The sequence below is a fragment of the Oryctolagus cuniculus genome, chromosome 2 (genome assembly GCF_964237555.1).
Source record: "Oryctolagus cuniculus chromosome 2, mOryCun1.1, whole genome shotgun sequence".
Lineage (NCBI taxonomy): Eukaryota > Metazoa > Chordata > Mammalia > Lagomorpha > Leporidae > Oryctolagus > Oryctolagus cuniculus.
In genome coordinates, this window is record NC_091433.1 from 81,011,572 (window position 1) to 81,032,491 (window position 20,920).

At 44.3% G+C, this 20,920-nt stretch overlaps 1 protein-coding gene, 1 long non-coding RNA gene and 2 pseudogenes across 11 annotated transcripts in view; 2 read left to right on the forward strand and 2 right to left on the reverse strand.

The window, feature by feature from the left end:
* Window positions 1–20,920, forward strand: part of LOC103346322 (uncharacterized) — an 81,403-nt gene that overhangs the window by 34,422 nt on the left and 26,061 nt on the right. The window contains exons 3-5 of one of the 8 annotated variants that reach the window (XR_011386347.1): window positions 5,921–6,019; window positions 13,643–13,752; window positions 13,978–14,077. The exons of 5 other annotated variants lie outside the window; for them this stretch is intronic. This is a non-coding gene — a long non-coding RNA (uncharacterized lncRNA). Of the gene's footprint in view, window positions 1–5,920; window positions 6,020–13,642; window positions 13,753–13,977; window positions 14,078–20,920 lie in introns of those variants that run through there. 2 more of the 8 variants (XR_007914778.2, XR_007914785.2) reach the window with 2 other exon arrangements.
* PURG (purine rich element binding protein G) overlaps window positions 8,240–20,920 on the reverse strand; it is a 45,352-nt gene continuing 32,671 nt past the window's right edge. Inside the window, exons 4-5 of one of the 3 annotated variants that reach the window (XM_070068527.1) lie at window positions 14,321–14,404; window positions 8,240–8,563 (exon numbers count right to left, since the gene is read on the reverse strand). In XM_070068527.1, the coding sequence (XP_069924628.1) occupies window positions 14,322–14,404 (83 nt within the window). In that variant the 3' untranslated portion in view covers window positions 8,240–8,563; window position 14,321. Of the gene's footprint in view, window positions 8,564–14,179; window positions 14,405–20,920 lie in introns of those variants that run through there. The other 2 variants (XM_051834162.2, XM_070068526.1) reach the window with 2 other exon arrangements.
* Window positions 8,563–13,041, reverse strand: LOC138848675 (citrate synthase, mitochondrial pseudogene; annotated as a pseudogene).
* On the forward strand, window positions 14,129–14,226 carry LOC127490432 (U6 spliceosomal RNA; annotated as a pseudogene).

Here is a 20,920-nt window from a genome sequence, read left to right on the forward strand (position 1 = left end):
CAGACTCCCATATTCTAGAACTGTGGGAAATGCATTTCTGTTAGTTCTAAGAAGCCCAGTCTATGGCAGTTTGTTGTAGCAACCAGAAGTGACTAAGGCGCTATTGTATTGAAGCTCACCCATGTGCTGTATGCAGTTGTCACTGTAGGATTCTGGAGAATAAGCCTCTTTGTATTTGGTGCCTGGTTAGTTGTGCTATCTTGCTACATGCAAGGTGCGTGTGATGATAAGAGAACAGTTGAAAGGCAGGAAGGCAAAGGAAGTCCAAGGAAGGCGGAGCAAAGAGCCGTGAAGGGAGCTGTGGGAAGAGCTGGGGTGAACTGCTGAAAGACACACTGGCTGGCCCCCTACGGGCACCGACAACCGCCATGGTATGCTGTACATCTCTTTACACAGTGGAAAATCTTTGACCTTGCTTTATTTTTGGGGTGACTGAATAGCCTTACTCTAAAATGAGTTTTCAGGCTTCTGTTTGGTATTTTGATTAAAGGATAGCAATATTTTCATTAGTTTTTAAGCCCCCAGGATTTTCAGTCCTCTAGATATTTTTCTTGGGAAATGCATTAAAATTATTAATTTTCCATGATACCTATGAATTTGCAGAAATGGAGAAATGTACCAGCAACTTTAATATATAAAGTATATACTACTTGCTTTCTGTTTAATTATCATTTTATGAACTGAAAGTATATAGATTTCTATCAAGATACGCAAATAAGAAATTCCTACCTTGTCACAATCAAGATATTTAAGCATGGGCTGGTGTTGTGGCACAGCTGGTTAAGCTGTTGCTTGTGACACTGGTATCCTGTACTGGAGTAACAGCTGGAGTCCCAGCAGCTCCACTTCCGATCCAGCTCCCCACTAATGCACCTGGCAAAGCAGCAGAAGATGGCCCAAGTGCTTGGGCCCCTGCACCCATGTGGGAGACCAAGATGGGAGTTGCTGGCTCCTGACTTTGGCCTTGGCCTAGAGCTGGCTGTTGTGGGCATTTGGGGAGTGAACCAGCAGATGGAAGTTCTATCTTTCCTTCTCACTGCTTTTTAAATAAATAAATCTTTAAAAAAAAAAAAGATATTTAGGCACAGAACTAAACTAAATGTCTATCTTCAAAACAATTAAACTTCATAAAGAATTTATTTTATTTTTTGAGTATTAAGAAAGTTATGAGTGAAGTATGAGTTCATGCCACAAAGATGAGCCTTGATTCCATTTACATGAATTCTCTCTCCATGGGCCAATGCTGCGGTATAGTGGGTAAAACTTCCGCCTGCAGTGCTGGCATCCCATTTGGGTAATGGTTCGGGTCCCGGCTGCTCCACTTCCAATCCAGCTCTGTGCTGTGGCCTGGGAAAGCAGTAGAAGATGGCCCCTGCACCCACATGGGATACCCAGAAGACAGTCCTGGCTCCTGGCTTCAGATTGGCGCAGCTCTGGCTGTTGTGGCTATCCTGAGGAGTGATCCAGCAGATGGAAGACACCTCTCTCTCCCTCTCCCTCCCCCGACCCCCGCCTCTGTCTCTCTGTAGCGCTGCCTTTCAAATAAAATAAATAAGTCTTTAAAAAGAAAAAAAGAAATCTGCAGAACAGGCACAGCTACAGAGATAGAAAGTAGTTCATGAGTGGCTGCTTAGGGCTGAGAAGTGGGGGTGGGGTGGGAAATGGAACTGACAACTAATGAGTGTGGGGTTTCTTTCATGACAGAAAAAAAATGTTCTAAAATTAGACTGCAGTGATGTTTGTGAATCATTCTCCTTTATTTCCCTTTAAGCCCTGACAAATTTGCTCATGAGAATGCATACCACTTTAAGTACTGACATAGCAAAATCCCACACTGGCATTCAGTTACTCAGTGATGATACACACGGCTGCTTCTAGCTCGTCGTTCACGAAGCTGGAGTGTGGCCAGCGATTTCACATCCACACAGAGTGCAATGTTTTCTGGTGTAATTAGCAAGTGGGAATGTAAATGACTGATGCTGTGCGTCTAGTTTTAGCTCAACCATAAAGCCATCTTTCAAAACCAGGAACTACAACATAAAGAAATTATATTTAAATAACAATGCCCCATCTGTAGAAAATCAAAGCCAGTTACACTAACCCTTCATTTTCTCCTCGCCCTCATTGTTGAGAACCCACGCAAGTGAAGAGGAGAATTCTCCCCTTAGAATCTTTTTTCCTCTTGCTACCAGTTGTGCAATGAATGAATAAATGTGCTCAGGGAAAAAAAAAAACACATTCAAGGAGATCATTTAGTGAAAGCAAATAATACGGTGTCTACCATATGGGGGTATATGATAAATAAACGATACAGTAGTTTCTTAATAAATCAGACAGTGTTTCCTGCTCCATAGAAAATGGGCTTCGGCTTGCAGCTCTTCCCCGGCGTGTAATCAGCTTTCCCTCCATGAGAGGTTCAGAATCAAATTAGTGATTTCAGCGTTTAGACTTCGGTTTATTGAGGCAGGGGTGAGAGGACAGAAGGTAGAAAGGAGGTGACCTGACCTTATTAGGACCTCCACTTTGGGACATGGAGAAAGAACATTTCACTTGTTTGATGGATGGTGGGGTTTTTAACCTTTCATTCCCTGATCTCCTTTGAGGAATGTCAAAGGAAAATTGTAAATTTTCTCTTTTCCGCTTTGACACCCCGTGGATCAAGAAGCTGTACCGTAGTGTTTGAGAGCTAGACACTTTGCGACTTAGCAGCCCCCGCCTCCGGGCTGAATGGAGAGAGGTGTTGAATGGCCAGACACCATACCCAATTGCTTTGATCTGCAACAGTAATGAGAGGCAGAGAGACTGGAGAATTCAGAGAGAAGGCGAAGCACAGCAAGCCTTCTTAAATTTCATTAAATATCCCCATGGGGAATAAGCACCGAACACCATATTCCTCCAGCCAGGAGTGGGCCATCTCCATATCACCTTCAGGGGGCTTCTGAGCGGAGACACAAGGTCCACAGCCTTCCTAAAATCTGTGACTGCATTGGTTTTAAGGTCGCATAGAAAAATGGGCTGATCTGCCCCCTCCTCTAGGTAGGGCACACCACTCACTGAGTCATTCATTCCCCCCCTCACTCATTCCATTCTCTCATTTTTTTTTTTTTTTTGACAGGCAGAGTGGACAGTGAGAGAGAGAGAGAGAAAGGTCTTCCTTTGCCCTTGGTTCACCCTCCAATGGCCGCCGCAGCCGGTGCACTGCGGCTGGCGCACCACGCTGATCCGATGGCAGGAGCCAGGTGCTTCTCCTGGTCTCCCATGGGGTGCAGGGCCCAAGTACTTGGGCCATCCTCCACTGCACTCCCTGGACTCCCTGGCCACAGCAGAGAGCTGGACTGGAAGAGGGGCAACCGGGACGGAATCTGGCGCCCCGACCAAGACTAGAACCCGGTGTGCCGGCGCCGCAAGGCGGAGGATTAGCCTAGTGAGCCGCGGCGCCGGCCTCCATTCTCTCATAATGAGTGTCTAATACACAATAGGCTCTGTCTCAGGTTCTGAAAACATAGGCCATCTGAAGTTGACAGTGATGCTGGGAAGGACCTAGTCAATAGAATAGCAGACAAAATAGCAAAATACAGACTTCAGGATATGGAGAGATTAGTGGGATTGTAGCCAAAAGAAGGACAAATTTTCTGGAAGATGGAAAAAGCAGATTTGGGCAGGGGAAGTTGTGAAGGAGTGAGAAGAACTTGCATAAGCTGAATTTGTCTGAAATGAATGTAAAAGATCCTGAGATGGATGGGTGAGGGCTTTTCTGGCAATTGATGTGAGTGTGGAATTAGGAAAAGAAAGCGTGGAGCTGGCATTTAACTCAGTGGTTAAGATGCTCACCTCCCACAGTGGAGTACCTGTGTTTGACTCCTGGCTCAGGTTCTTGACTTCAGCTTCCTGCTAAAGGAGACCCTGGGAGGCAGCAGTGATAGCTCAAGTCAAATAATTGGATTCTTGACACCTACATGGGAGCCCTGGATTGAGTTCCTGGCTGCTGGCTTTGACTGGACCCAGCCCAAACCGTTGTGTACCTTTGGGGGAGTGCACCAGTGCATGAGAGCTCTCTCTGTATCTCTAATTAATTAAGAAAAAGTGAGACAAATGGGAAAAAGGATGAGGAAATGTTGGCTGAATAAGTGACACGCTGTTTGCAGGTTTTCTTTTTGGTCAAATTTATTTTTGAATTGATAATACAGCTCATCATTTCAGAAAAAAATTGAAAGCATATACAATAAAAATATTTCTTTCCTAATCTATCACACAACTCCTATTCCTTTAAGGCACCTATTTTTATTTGTTTCTTGTATGTCCTTCCAGGGGTATTTTGTGTATATAAAAGAAAATACAGATACATATTTTCCTTCTTTTTATGCAAAGGGTACCATACTATATACAGAGGAAAAAACAGTGGAACAGCTTCTTAGATCAGAACTGTGATTTGGGGAAAATTGTATTGTGAAAACTGATACAGAATATAATTCGGTAGAGAACAAGACTGTGTCATGAATAAATTGCTTGGAGAAGAGACTCTCAGACTCCGGGATATGTGTGTGTGTATCATTCTAGCTCCTTGGTTTATTGGTGATTTTCCTTTGTCAGTGTTCTGCGGTGGATACTAACAAGCAATACAAATATCGCCACATTTCTACATTCTGTCATTTGTCCATCCATAAGCCTCCTCTTCAGACTTGCCTGTACCCAGTGCTCCAATCTTCCTCTCAATTGCTTGATCAAACAGCCAAGCCACTTGTCATTTTCTCTGAGTCTGCCTATCCTTACCTGGGGCCACTTTTCTTTCCAGCAAGGTGGAGGAGCCGGTGCACCAAGCTCTTCCTGTTGGGAGCACTTCCCTTCAGCGCTGGTCGGAGGCCCCTCTGAGAGGGTTTGTGGTGCAGCAGCAGTCCATCTGTGGCTTGTATCCACACAGTGAGCTGACTCATCGTCCTATCTTTTTCCTTTGCTGTGAGCCGTTCATAAAGGCCCACTTCGATGGCTATAGGTATGACCAGAGGGGCAGGTGGTGTGCATCAGTGAAGAGCAATGAGGGTCTGAGGCACCTGCTCATGCAGCTAACTTTTGCCCTTTACCCCTGCTCATGTGTGTGATCCCAAACGTGTCACTTCCACCTTAGAGTGGAACGCTGCTGAACCCACCCAACCTCACTGTGTAACTGCGTGGGCCAGTTAATGGTGAGCAGGTCTGGACACAAGGTTACTTCATGTTCCATGGTCAAGCATTCCATCTCTACCAGAACATAATAGCCCACCAGAAGCTAATTTTTCAAATGTTTATAATTACCTGCTGCATATAACATGATCTTGCTTCAGATCCTATGGACTTGGCATTGTGATTCTTTGGTTGGGGCTTTCCATAAAAATCTATGTGTTGCAGCCTGGGCTTATTGCAGGGCCCTCTGGTGCTCTGGGGTCCACTCAAAGCAGAAAACTTCCTTGTTTGGTAAAACAGGCCAGAGCTGCATCTCTAAGTGTAGCATATGATACCTCCAGGATCTGATGATCGCTTCTAGGTATTTTTGATTCTATGTTACTGGTAGGAAATGTAAGATGTATTAACTGTCCCTCATTTTCGAAGGGATATCCCATTATGTCCTAGACCAGGGACTCTGAATATTTTTGCTTATGGTAGATCCTTGAACCCTTGCTAGGTTTATTTTGCATTTTCTGAAATGAGTGTCTTACCAAAGCCACCAACATTATTCTTTTTTGCTACTTTTTGTTCATCTAGTCCAGTCAACATGATGTTGACAATATAAGGGACCAAGCAATATTGTGCCGAATGCCCGGAGAATTATGTGTATATATATATATTTATATGATGTAATGGTTAGCATAGCTCTATACAAGACAATAAATGTATACTGTAGTTTGATCTGAATGAACATGAACTTTCTGATCTGTCTTCAAAATAGAGATGGAAAAGAAGGCCTTTGGCAGCTCAAGGGCCATGTACTGCATACCAGAGGCAATACAAATCTGTTCCAACGAAGATACCACATCCCACACAACAGGTGAAATTTGGGCTACGGTTTGGGTGAATTTGAGGTAGTTCATTAGCATCTTTCAAGATGCAGTTTTTGTAGGAGCCAGATGGCAGAATTAAACAAATGCACCTGCAACCATATCTCTTTTCTGGTAGAACTGACCTCTGCCATTCCTCCCTGAAATATGATATTGGTTTGGATTTACCATCGTCACTGGGATGAGGAGATTCCCACTTGCCCTTTGCCATTGTTGCAGGTTTTACTGAGGAAACCAAGTAACCAACAGAAGTTATTCAGCCATCTCTCAAGTATGCTTTGTCCAGTTATACATACGTGCTTATACATGTTTGCAAGATGTGAAAAAAATCAATTGTACCCCAAAATACACAAATATCCACTGTATCTTCATGGGCAAAATGGAAATAAGAACCAAATTATAAAAACAACATGATTTATAACAATATAAAAATTATCCAATGCTTAGGGATAAATCTGAAAAAAGATATGCAAGATATGTACATTTAATATTTTAATTCATGAAATAAATTAAAGAAGAGCTCAGTAAGTAGGGGAGGTATACGGTGTGAATGAGTTGGAAGAACTGCCATTGTTAAGATCTTAGTTCAGTCCAAGTTGACACATGGATTGAATGCAATCCCTTCATCCTCCCCACAGACTTTATTGCACAAGTTGAGAAACTGAGTCTCAAATTCAGTTGGGACTGCAAAGGACCTAGAGTAATCCAAAAACTTTAATAAGAATAAGAAAGTTGGGAGACAAACACTTCCTGCTATTTAGACTTATTAGAGTAATCAAGACAATGAAGTATTGGCAACTAGAACAAAAATATGAATGGAACAAAATAGAGTTCAGAAATAAGGCCACACATACATGGACAACTGACTTTTCCACGAGGTTGCTAGATAAGTGTGCAGAGAAGAATAATCTTCATAACAAATAATGTTAGAACTATTGGATATTATATTGCAACAAAATTTACTTTGATCTATGGCTTAAACCATGTATAAAAATGTATAAGATGATCATAGACCTAAATGTAATATATAGAATTATAAAGTTTATAAAAGAAAATATAGGAGAAAATCTTTGTGACTTTGAGTTAGGCATAGAATTCTTTTCTATATATATATATATTTTTTAAAGATTTATTCATTTTATTTGAAAGTCAGAGTTATCCAGAGAGAGGAGAGGCAGAGAAAGAGAGAGAGAGAGAGGTCTTCCGTCTGATGATTCAATCCCCAGATGGCCACAATGGCCAGAGCTGTGCCGATCTGAAGCCAGGAGCCAGGAGCTTCTTCCAGGTCTCCCACATGGGTGCAGGGGCCCAAGAACTTGGGCCATTTTCTACTGCTTTCCCAGGCCATAGCAGAGAGCTGGATCGGAAAAGGAGCAGCCGGGACTAGAACCGGCGCCCATATGGGATGCCGGCGCTTCAGGTCAGGGCGTTAACCTGCTGCGGCCACAGTGCCAGCCTCGGCATTTAATTCTTTTAAAAACAATTTTATTGGGGCTGGTGTTGTGGCACAGCAACTTAAGTTGCTGCCTGCAGAGCCATCATCACATATGGGTGCCAGTTTGAGTCCCGGCTGTTCCACTTCTGATCCAGCTCTCTGCTGATGCGCCTGGGAAGGCAGTGGAGGATGGCCCAAGTGCTTGGGCCTCTGCACCCATTTGAGAGACCCGAATGAAGCTCCTGGCTCCTGGCTTCAGGTCTGGCCCAGCCCTGGCCATTGTGGCCATTTGGGGAGTGATTCTGTGGATTTGGAAGACTTCTCTCTTTCTGACTCTCTCCCTCTTTGTAACTCGCCTTTCAAATAAATAATAAAAAATTTGTGTATTTGAAAGGCAGAGCAACAGATAGAGGAAGAGACACTCAGAGAGAAATCTTCCATTTGCTGTTTCACTCTGCAAATGGCCGCGACAGCTAGGGTTGATCAGGCTGAAGCCAGAAGCCAGGAGTCAGGAGCAAGGAACACTGTCCTGGTCTCCTGCATGGGTGGCAGTTTCCTAAACAGTTAAGCAATCTTCTGCTGCCATCCCAGGAGTGTTATCAGGAAGTGGACTGGAAGCAGAGCAAATGGAACCTGAACCAGCACCCTGATATGGGATGCTGGTGGTTTAACCTGATGTGCCACAATGCCAACCCCTAGAAATAACAATTCTTACGTATAGGACCAAGAATACAACTCACAAAAGAAAAAACTGACAAACTTTATCAAAATTAATTTTCTGTTCTTTGGAAGACTGATACGAAAAAGAAAAGGCAAGCCACAGAGTGGAAAAAAAGTTTGCATATCGTGTATCTGATAAGGATTTTACTTAAAGAACTCCAAAACAAGGCAATAAAAATAGGGAAGTCAACAAATGGTAAAGATTAACACTTGATCAAAGAAGATACACGGTGCGGAATAAGCACATGTGATGATGCTGAACATCACTAGTCTCCGGGGAAGCACCAATCAAAACCACGTGAGCTATCCCAGCATTCTATGTGAAATGGTGACGATCTTACAAACTGGCCATCCCAAAGACGGTGATGATGCGGAGGAACTGCTGGGAGGAATGTAGAGAACAGTTTGGCAGTCTCTTGGAAAGTTAAACATCTACTTACCATACAATCTGGTCACTCCATTCCTAGGTATTTACCAAAGAGAAATGAAAGCAAAACGTACCCGGCAATGCTTGAACACCGTTTTGTGAATTTTTTGTAGCAGCTTTACTTTGAATAGCTGAAGACTGGAAAACAACCCAATTGTTTATTGGTGGATGAATAGATGAACACAATTAGTATATCCATACGATAAATTCTCTTTAGCACTAAAACAATATGGATGGATTGTAAAAGAAGTTTGCTGAATAAAAGAGGGCAGACACACTATGGAAGTCAATTTACATAGACTCTCAGGACATGTCTTAAAAGCAGGCCAGTGATTGCCTGATAGGGAAGAGGAGGAGGACGGGTGTCAGAAGCGGAAGGGAAGGGAAGGGGGAGGAAGGGAAGGGAAGGGAGGGGCAGGTTTCTGGCGCAGTGGTAAGACATCAGGTAAACTGATGTCCTGTGTCACTACCTGGGTTGCATGCACTTGGCTCTGGTTCCCTACTCCTGCTTCCTGCCACCGCAGACCTTGGGAAGCAGGGGGGCACTTTGGAGACCTGGATTGTATTTCTGGCTCCTGGCTCTGGCCATGGCTCAGCCTCAGCGGTTCTGGGCATTTGGGGAGAGAAACAGCACATAGGGACTCTTTGTCTCTTAAATAAATAAATAAATTTTTTTAAAAGGAAGAAGAAACATTTTCAGATGACGGATATGTTTATTACTTTGTAGTGATATTTTCATGGTTTCATACACAATCAAAACTTACCAAATTATATACTTGAAATATGTATAGTATTTTGTATGTATGTCATTTTTGCCTTAATAGAATAATTAAAACATAAATCTCTTTTGAATAAGTAACTTCACTTGTTAAGATATGCATAAACTATGTTTAATACAGCATTGGCTGACATTATAAAAAACTGAGAACAATGCAATGTCCATTATTAGAGGATTCGTTGAATAAATTTTGATGCCTTCATACAATGGAATACAAAATCTACTAAAAATTAAATTAATCTCTGTACACCCTATGCTCAAGATATTTTAAATATAAAAAGTAATTTGTTTGCTGGTGAGGATATAAAATAGTGAAATGATTGTGGAAAACAGTTTGGCAATTTCTCAAAGAATTCAAAGTTGAATTACCATATGGTCTAGACTCCTAGGTATGTACTAAGGGATTGAAAACAAATGTCCATGCAAAAACTTGCACATGAATATTCATAAAAATATTATTCATGATGGCCAAAAAATGGAAACAATATAACAACTGATAAATGGATAAATAAAAGTATAGCCTTGCAATGCAATATTATTCAGGCATAAAAAGGGGTGGTGTTCTGGCTAACATGGATTAATCGGGAAACAACATGCTATGTGAAAGAAGCCAGACATGGAGGGTCACATATTGATGTGAAGGCTCTAGAGCAGGGAAATCCATAAAGTCAAAGGTACATGACCAATTGAGAGTCTGGGGGGAAGAAGGAATTGGAACTAACTGCCCATAGGCATAGGTTTTGTTTTGCTTTGTTTTTATGGGAACCGATAATATAGTGACGGCTGCAAAGCATAGTGAATATACTAAAACTAATGTACGCTTGCTATTCTGTGAATTTTTAATATTTTTAAAGATTTATTCATTTATTTGAAAGGCAGAGTTATAGAGGGAGAGAGAGAAGGAGAGAGAGCGAGAGCTTTCATCCTCTGGTTCACTCCCCAAATGGCTGCAACAGCCAGAGCTGTGTCAGTCCAAAGCCAGGAGCCAGGAGCTTTTTCCCAGTCTCCTACGTGGGTGCAGGGGCCCAAGCACTTGGGCCATCTCCCATTGCTTTCCCAGATGCATTAGCAGGGAGCTGGATTGGAAGTGGAGCAGCCAGGTATTGAATCAGTGCCCATATGGGATGCTGGTGCCACTGACCGGGGCTTTACCCACCACTCCACAACACTGGCCCCAATATATCAATTTTAAAAAATGTTACTTTTTATTACCCATGAAGAGTAAAAGGTATAATGTAGAGCAGCTGGGTCTTGAACTGGCGCCCATATGTGATGCCTGCGCTTCAAGCCAGGGCGTTAACCTGCACAGTGCCGGTCCCCCACAGATAGAATTTAATCTTCAATTTTTAAAGACCCCAGAAACAAAACAGGAATATACACTTTTTAAATTTTTTTTTTATTTTTGACAGGCAGAGTGGACAGTGAGAGAGAGACAGAGAGAAAGGTCTTCCTTTTGCCGTTGGTTCACCCTCCAATGGCCGCCGCGGCCGGCGCGCCACGCTGATCCGAAGCCAGGAGCCAGGTGCTTCTCCTGGTCTCTTATGCGGGTGCAGGGCCCAAGGACTTGGGCCATCCTCCACTGCACTCCCGGGCCATAGCAGAGAGCTGGCCTGGAAGAGGGGCAACCGGGACAGAATCCGGTGCCCCACTGGGATTAGAACCCTGTGTGCCGGCACCGCAAGGCGGAGGATTAGCCTAGTGAGCCTCTGTGCTGGCTGGAATATACACTTTTTAAAACCTTCCATACTTGGGGCCAACACCATGGCTTAAGCCTCTGCCTGTGGCCCAGAATCCCATATGGGCACCGGTTTGAGTCTTGGCTGCTCCTCTTCTGATCCAGCTCTCTGCTATGGCCTGGGAAAGCAGTAGAAGATGGTCCAAGTCCTTGGGTCCCTGCACCCACGTGGGAGACCCAGAAGAAGCTCCTGGCTCTGAATTGACAGCTCCAGCTGTTGTGGCCATCTGGGGAGTGAACCAGAGTTTGGAAGACCTTTCTCTTTGTCTGTCTTGTCCTTCTCTCTATTTGTAATTCTACCTTTCAAATAAATTAAAAAAAAAAAACAAAAACACCACCTTTCCTTAAGATTGATTGATTGATTTGAAAAGCAGAGTCACAGGGAGAAAGAAGGTACAAAGAGAGAGAGAGAGAAAGAGAGAGAGAGAGAGAGGCAGAATGTCTTTCATTTAGTGGTTCACTCCCCAAATGTCTACAATGGCCTAGGCTGGACCAAGCCCAAGGGAGGAATCAGGAACTCTATCCCAGACTCTCCTGTGGTTGGCAGGAGCCCAAGTACTTGGGCTATCATCCACTGCCTTCCTAGGAGGCATTGGTAGGGGGCTGGATCAAAAGTGGAGCAGGGACACTTGACCTGGCACTCCAGTTTGGGATGCCAGTGTTGCAAACTCTGGCTTACCCTGCTGTGTCACAATGCCAGCCCCAAACAGGCTTTCTTGGTACTGCACAGCCATGGTCTGGGGCAACCTGTCATGCAATGAATGTGTTCCAGATATAGTCTCCTAACTGCTCATCTGACACATCTTTGCTAATTTACTTCTGAGCCAAACCAGCACTTTCTGATTTTCTAGTCTCTGTGGAGTCCCTGACACCCTGTGCACAGCTGCCGCAAAGGACCTGCTAGATTGCAAGGGCACTGCCTGGCAAGTGGTTGAGATGGGCCCTTACACTACTGCCCTGCTGCCACTGCGGATGGTGAGGCGCGTGCTCATGAGTTCAGTGGGCCCAGCATCAGCAGAGCCTAACATGTGGGTGAAAGTGTGGGATCAGTGCAGTCTGGAGTCAATGGCTATAATACTGCTGCTCTCCGGGTGGAGATTCTGGTCAATCTTTGCTGCAACGCAGGCTGGCTTTGCGATCAGATCCATGCAGGCTTCATAAATCAATTCCCAGAACTTGGCTCATTTGAGGCCCTCTGCACATGCCTGAGCAAAGTTATTATTTATTTATTTAAATGTTTTTTGACGGGCAGAGTGGACAGTGAGAGAGAGACAGAGAGAAAGGTCTTCCTTTGCCGTTGGTTCACCCTCCAATGGCCGCCGCGGCTGGCGTGCTGCAGCTGGTGCACTGCGCTGATCCGATGGCAGGAGCCAGGTGCTTCTCCTGGTCTCCCATGGGGTGCAGGGCCCAAGCACTTGGGCCATCCTCCACTGCACTCCCGGGCCACAGCAGAGAGCTGGCCTGGAAGAGGGGCAACCGGGACAGAATCCGGCGCCCCGACCGGGACTAGAACCTGGTGTGCTGGCGCTGCAAGGCAGAGGATTAGCCTATTGAGCCACAGTGCCGGCCCTTGAGCAAAGTTATTTTAACAGTACAGGGTTGTAATGGCTACATTGAGCAAAACCATGGGGTATAAACTGGTGGAAAAGTCATCCAGCATGGTGATTACGTGATAAGCCAGGGCTGCCCTCTTTGTCCACTCTTTTGAGAGCCAAGGTACCTGTTCCACAGATGGGATCTGTCCAGTGACCAGTAACCAAAATAAACCTTTGGGCAGTGGTTCTTCCCAACCGTTAGGTTTGGGGAGAAGTGTCTGGCATCAGGGGTTCCTATGGCATTGGAAATGGGTGCTCCATCCAGATAAAGAAATGTTGTTTCATACAGCAATCCCTTCATGCCTCTGACACCACCAGACATTGTGTCCACAGTGATTCAGCCATTATCATCTTGCTATCTTGCTCCCAAGAACTAGGCAAGAATTATGCCTGACTGGTGAACTCTGAAAGCGAGCAGAGAGTTGTGGCACGAATAGAGCCACCACCACTCCTGCACCAGGGGCCACACAGACAGGTGGATGAGGCTCCTGAAATTTTTTTTAGAGTTTTAAAGTATTTGACTTTTTTTTTGTAATACAAGTTTGTCTATTGATCTCATTTATTTTTAAAATTTACTTATTTATCTTAGAGACTGGGGCAGAAGCAAGTTGAGAATGCTCAACTACTGGTTCACTCAACCAGGACTGAGCTGGGGCCAAAGCCAGGAATCTGGGGGCTAGGTCCAGGTCTCCCACTTGGGTAGCAGGGACCCAACTACTTGAGTTATACACTGCTGCCTTCCAGGGTCTACATTAGCAGGAAGCTATACCAAGGAGTCAAACTCGGGTACTCCAATATGGAATGCAGGTATCTGAACTGACAGTGTAACCACAAGGCCGAAGGCCTGCCCCCTCACTACCTTATTATTCCTTTGATTACTTACGTTCAGTTCAGACTCTAATTAGGATGATTCTTTCCCCCAGTATTGAGTAGAAGGATCTGAATTATCCGCCCATGTCCAACAGAGCAAAATAAGCATTAACACCACATCCACTAGGCAGTGACCTGGCAGCCATGAGAATGTCCAGGGAGGGTAAGTAGCCAGAGGCCCCAACTGCTGTGTCTGGCTTCTCTCACTGCACTCAGGCCAAGGCCCACTTCTCCCTCCTGTCCCCACTGGCTGCCCATGGCAGGATGCCAAGGCAGGCCCATTTCTGCCTCCTCTGAAGGACACCTTTGGCTTGAGGATGCTGTAGACCCAGATACAACTTTCTCAAAACAAAACTACAGGCTAACATCTTTCTTTTCTTCTTCCCAGACGTCAGACCAGTGCCACAACACGATGTCTCTCCCAGCATCCTCTAGTTCCCCCTTTCCCCTCACCAGCATTTGACTCAATAAATCTCTTATGCATCTAATCCTATCTTGGCTTTTGCGTCTCAGATGACCTGGACTAACCAAAGTAGCAAGAATGATTAAGTGTTCGTTTCAACAGCACAAACAAGGAAGATTATCACGGCCCCTGAGCAAGGATGACATAGAAATTCATGACATAGTCCCCATTTTAATTAATAAAAAAAGACATGACCAAGAAAATAGGTGGTAAGATTGTGATTTGGGACTGACCCTCTCACCACCTAGGCAGCAAGGAGGATGCTTACCTTAGTTGAGAGGGGGGCATGGAGAAGCATGCGGTGTTGCATCAAATGCTAAAGGTCTCGCTGAGGGTGACCTGGGAAAATGTCCTGGTGGAAAAGAAAGACGTTGCCCATGTGAGGCTTGGTGCATTTAAAGCTATTGAGAGAAAAATGTCCTCAAAGACAGCGGAGTTGGCTGACTACTGCTAAGCTGTATTGATGCCAGCAGAGGGATAATGAGAGCAGTTAAACTGGTAATGGCCAAGTGTGCAAGGCGGAGGCTCTCTCTGGTGGCTTTCAAAGAAGCCCTTACTTTTTGCAGTGTTGGGAGAGAACAGAAACAGTTGAACAGAGAGTAGAACACATAGAATTACAGAGATCCCCAGCTGTTTCCACAGATACGAACGTTGCCCTGGCGCATGTACTGTGTGACAAAGGTAACTGCCAACCTGAGCAGGGCTCACAGCATGTGTAACAACCCATGAGCTAGGCCCATACCATCAGGCAGACCCTATGGCTTTGGAAGTGTCTGTGTAGGGGAATGATGCAGTGGGAAAAGCTAGCGCTTATGGCAAGCACCAGGGACTGAATCACAATGCATCTACCGGAACTGTAGAGTAAGAGACTGACAACCGCTGCAGAGAAGTATACACGTTTTGAGAAATAGCTGTGGGCATATTACTAGTCCCTGGCAGAGATGATGGTTATGGACCATGAGTATCAAACTACCCACTATGATTTGGGATCTCTTGAACCCTGTACTGTTGGACAGACCCTGTATAGTTCATGATAGGATCTTCGAACATCCAAGATCAGGCCTGGGCAGGACCAGAGACTGGGAATGTGCTGCATGAACTGGCAGCCCAAACTTTCTCATCTTTATCAAACGATGCACCAGCAGCCCTCTTGCAACTCACACTCTGCCATAGGTGGGTCCTTGTCCACCCAGCTGAAGGATAAGGAAAAGCCCGAGCTTGGTTAATGGGGTGGCTCAGTATGGATGGGGTGGCTCAGCAAGCTGAAAATGGGTGTGATGGCTTTGAAAGGCAGTGGTGAAGGAAAATCTTCCTAACGGGTCACCCACTTTGTATGGAAGAAATGGCCTGGGGTCAGATGTAGACAGTTCTTGGGCAGTGGCCTGGCTGTCTGGTCAGGAACCTGGAAGAACTGGAAGATTGGGACAGAGAGGTCTGGGATAGAGGCTTGTGGGTGGACATTTGGGAGTGGGCAGAAATTGTGAAGAGCTTTGTGTCACATATTAACATCCACCATGGAAGAGGCGGTGAACAACCAAGTAGACAAAATGACTTGAACATGAATCATACTGCCCCTGGCCACCAGAACAGAGACTGCTCGGAGCAGATGCATCCAACGAGGGGTCCCATCCACTTCACAACGTAGGTGGAGGGCACAGGCCTACAACACAAGCACCACACCATCTAGAGGCCAACTGACCTCACAGGATGAGAGCATGCTCCCTACGGTGAGAAACTGGAGACGGATTTTCACGGCCACCACAGGCTCCAGTTTTTGCCTTGTACACATCTATACTTTCACTTACTTGGCCCACAGACCAGCCTGCTGTGCTCTGAAATCCATCACCACGTTTGCACTGAGGGTGGCTTCCTCTAAGCTGCTCCCAGCCAGTAGCTCAGTGCAGCAGGGATACTAAGCAGGCCTGGTACCTGCAAGATGCTGACTTCTCAAGAGCGATTTTGGCTCACGGACTCCCCACAGGCCTGGCTGACGCCTGCTTAGGCCTGCACTGTGGTCTAAGACATTACTTCTGTGCTCCCTTCTTCTGCCCCGCCCTAGATCCCCCATTTCATTCACAAAGACCTGCATTATCATCTGCTGTCTCCTCCTCTGGCTCCTTTTCCTTGTTCTTTCACTGGCATTTTCTCTAATAAGTCCCTTGTACATTTAAAAATAGGTGGTAAGACCGTGATCTCATCTTGGCAAGTGGTTCTTAAAGGACTCAGACTAACACAGATGGTCTGTATATGCGCTGGTGGGCATCTAAGGCAGAATGGCAAAATTGGGGTGGGGGGGAACTTGTATGCTAAGAGTAGTCAACTGGTAGTGGCTGCCACAAGAATGCTGAGTTGAAAAAGATTCTAGAGCTGGATCTGGTCATTGTAAAGAATGCGTGGTCTATTAGTAAGGTTGCCATGATGGCAGGAGGAGGGAGCTTGGTGTTGTTAGTTACTGTTGTTGAATTGGGATGTTCCTCAAACTGCTATCAAGAAAGGTCATGGTCAGACAGCTATTGTTTGTTAATGATGAATGATACTCATAATGATAGTGAATGATTAAAGAATAGTTGTAAAAAAGAATGATCATATAACAATATGTGTTAATGATAATGCTTAATGATGAATGATAATTATAAAATAGTATATACCATTGGGGATCCTATAGTAATACTAAATGTAAGAAATATGTGGGGGTGAGATTTTGGCCTTTTGGCTAAGATACTAGTTCTGATGCTGACATCTCACACCAGAGTACATGGGTTCAATATCCACCTCCAGCTCCTAGTTCCAGCTTCCTGCTAATGCAGACCCTGGAAAGAGGCAATGATGGCTCAAGTAAGCAGGTTCCTGCTGTCCACATGGTTTCTAGAGGACTTTGGCTCCAGCTGGGGGTCTTTGCTGGCATTTGGGGAGGTTAATCAATGGATGGTAGCTCTCTAACACATTAAAATTATAACACATGGCCGGCGCCGCGGCTCACTAGGCTAATCCTCCGCCTAGCGGCGCCGGCACACCGGGTTCTAGTCCCGGTCGGGGCGCCGGATTCTGTCCCGGTTGCCCCTCTTCCACGCCAGCCCTCTGCTGTGGCCAGGGAGTGCAGTGGAGGATGGCCCAGGTGCTTGGGCCCTGCACCCCATGGGAGACCAGGAAAAGCACCTGGCTCCTGGCTCCTGCCATCGGATCAGCGCGCTGCGCCGGCCGCAGCGCGCCGGCCGCGGCGGCCATTGGAGGGTGAACCAACGGCAAAGGAAGACCTTTCTCTCTGTCTCTCTCTCTCACTGTCCACTCTGCCTGTCAAAATAAAAAAAAAAAAAAAAATTATAACACATGGCTTAATTAAATTATATAAACAATAAACATTCTCACATGGAAAGATGCTGAGTCCTGTGGAATCTAGGAGAAAGATTCCAAAGCACAGGCGTTTGTTAGGGGTTTCCATCTCTGGCTTGGGTGACTATACACTGAGCTGATGTGATTATTCCTGTTTCGTTGCAGGTCTGAATCATGGAGTACATCATAACATGACGTAACTAATGAAGAAAATGCATTTCCCTTTATCTGATTTTATCCTTGCCAAGCACTATTCTGACATTAATTATGTTTGGAAGCAGATTTTTCAGGTCAAACTGCCGCCTGCAATGCCAGGCATCCCATATGATTAGTGTCCCAGCTGCTCCACTTCTGATCCGGCTTCCTGTTAATGGCCTGGGAAAAACAGGAAATAGGCCAAGTGCTCAGGCCCCTGTAACCCACATGGGAGACCTGGATGAAGCTCCTGGCTCCTGGCCTTGGCATAGCTCAGCCCTGGCTGTTGCAGCCATCTGGGGAATGAACCAGTGGCTGGAAGCTCGCTCTCTGTCTCTTCCCCGTCCCTCCCTCTGTAACTCTTTCAAAAAAAAAAAAAAAAAAAAAAAAAAAACTTAAAAAAGAAGTGGATTTTCCTACTGGCAAGACAATGTGCTGACCAGTTGATGTAGGTATTCTAGTCTGCCTAGCATCTATTTCCTTCCTTTAAAAAGTCATTCAAAAATTATAAAAATAATACATGCTTATCACAAAGTAATAATTAAAACAGTACAAGCAAAATTCAAAGTCCACTTCTCATGCACAGCTTCTTTCCAATTTCCAATCCTGCTTCCTAGGAGCAACATTTGATTTTTTTTGTTGTAAATTAATTGCTTTCTCCATTGGATATCTGGCATCCAAGATATTTCTTTATGACCTTGTTTAAAAGGAATCTCTTGTGAATTCACTCAGAATGAACCAACAAAACTGAGTTTCTAAACACACAAAATTGAGGGCCAACCTTTTCATTCAGAGTCCTTTTATCTTCATGAGCCAAATTTTTGTTAAGTCTTTTAGAACAGCAAACGTGCTTTGTAAAAAGTGTAAGCTTAACCTTCCAGTCACAGAATATAAGAGAGCAAACTGGAAGCGTGTGTACTGCTGAGTTCACTGCATTGTATGATGCATCCAGTCCTATGAACTACCTCATTTATTTTTGTGTTAATGTTCAGTTATTTTCTTAGTCTTTTCAGCAACCTAACTCACCCCTCCCCCGAGATAAAGTAGGCGATTAGAAAAGTAACTCTAATCCCAGTGTGAACCAGTAGGCACCTACTTCAACAGTTTTAAAATAAGAACCAAGAAGATAAATCTGAAATGACTGAGGTTATAGATTGGCTCTTGTTTCTTAAAAATGTCAAGATTATTATTATCGCCCATTTTCAAACTCAAAGCAATTCCTAATTGGAAAAATTAGTTCCTAAGATAAGTAAAGTTACGTTTTTAAGGAATTAGGAAATTTATTTCAACACTTTCCTCAATGGGAAATGTTTTTACAAGGATTTAGAAAGGACATCTTGAGTACAAGATCTCTACAGGAATTTACTGTTTTAAGACTAGAACAGACAACTTACCAACATAGTGATGAAGAAACTGTGAAGGAGGATGTAACTTTCAGAAAACTTAAAATCCTGAGTTCACGTAAAGACAGGAGGACTATATTATTTTCATAAATGAACCAAACTTACAAAATGTACTCATTTTATAAGGCTGATGAGTTTTATAAATCATTTCAACTGCAAAAAAATTGATAAAAATTTGAGAATTTTTTTAGGTGTGAAAAACACTACAGTGAACATTAACAGAGAAATCTGATTGAATGTGGGGGTAAAATTAAGAGATCCTGTCATGTACATTAAAAAGACTTTTCTCAAATTAACTCATTTATTCTCTTATCTTTTTATAAAATTAGAATTAATTTTTCTTTTGATTAACAAGCATGGTATAGCCACAATAATGATTCTTTTTAAAAAAATGATGTATTTACTTATTTTATTTGAAAAGCAGAATGAGAAAGAGAGCAAGACGGAGACAGAAAAAGAGAGATCTTCCATCTTCTGGTTGACTCACAACAGCCAGGTCTGGGCCAGGCTGAAGTCAAGAGCCAGGAACTCCACTGGGTTTCCCACATTGGTGGTAGGGGCCCAAGTAGTTTGTTCATCATCTTCTGTCTTCCCAGGTGCATTAGTAGGAAGCTGGACAGAAAACGGAGCTGCTGGGACTTGAATATGTAGTCTGATATTAAATGCTGCTGGGGCAAGCAGTGACTCAATCTACTGTGCCACAACACCAACTCCTAAAAATAATTTAAACATTCATGGGGTGGGAGTTTGTCTAGCAGCTTAAGAGGCCAGTTGGGTTGCCTGCAACTCCTTTCAAAGTGTCTCAGTTGGTGTCTTGGTTTTGCTCCTGATTCCAGCTTCTTGCTAATCTATACAGAGGGAAGCAGCAGGTGATGGCTTAAGTAATTGGGTTCCTACCTGGACCACTGGATGAGAGCTTTCTCTCTCTCCAGCAGAAATAAAAACAAAACAATGCAAAAATTCATTGTCTCTTTTTCACTAAAGACATGGTGGAATTGTTTTGTAGTACATTTGTTATTTACCAGCTTTCATGAAATGGAATGCTGTAAAAGGAGTTACAAAATTACATGGTGGGTATATCTTTGGGGAAAAGCTGTGGTTTCATAAATATGGCATTTTTTCCAAAATACAGAGAAGCAAGCTTAGTGTTCACATTGGTGTTATTCTCTAAACTTCCATTTTGTGATGTTACAAGCCAGACACAATTTGAGACAAAATGAATGTGCTTCAGACTCTTTGTATAAAAGGACCACAGTAGCATGGAAATGTCATTTCAGCCATCTGACCCTCTGGATTAGATTGACATATTTGGTCATCTTCTATTTAGGGTTGCTGATTGTGGCCTGAGGCACTTCAATACATTTGTTTTGATTTTTTATTTCTTTTTATTTTTTTAAAAGATTTATTTATATATTTAAAAGTCAGAGTTACAGAGAGAGGAGAGGCAGAGAGAGAGAGAGAGAGAGGTCTTCCATCCACTGGTTTACTCCCCAGTTGGCCACAACGGCTGGAGCTGTGCTAATCCGAAGCCAGGAGCCACGAGCTTCTTCCGGGTCTCCCACGTGGGTGCAGGGGCCCAAAGACTTGGGCTGTCTTCCACTGCTTTCCCAGGCCATAGCAGAGAGCTGGATCGGAGGTGGAGCAGCTACCTATGAGTGGTGGAGCAGCCAGGACTAGAACTGGCACCCATATGGGATGCTGGTGCTTCAGGCCAGGGTTTAACCCACTGTGCCACAGCGCCGGCCCCTCATTTCTTTTTAAAATGTGATGTTACCCATGGGTTAGGCAGAATGACAAGGCTGGAATGCTCACTGTCTTAACACTGAATTTATCACTCAGCATAAACAGTCCTTTGCTGTCATGAAACTAGCAGCAGTTCACTTGTCCTACTCTGTGATTTTCAGTATAGACGACAAACGAAGAATCCAATCAACCATTGC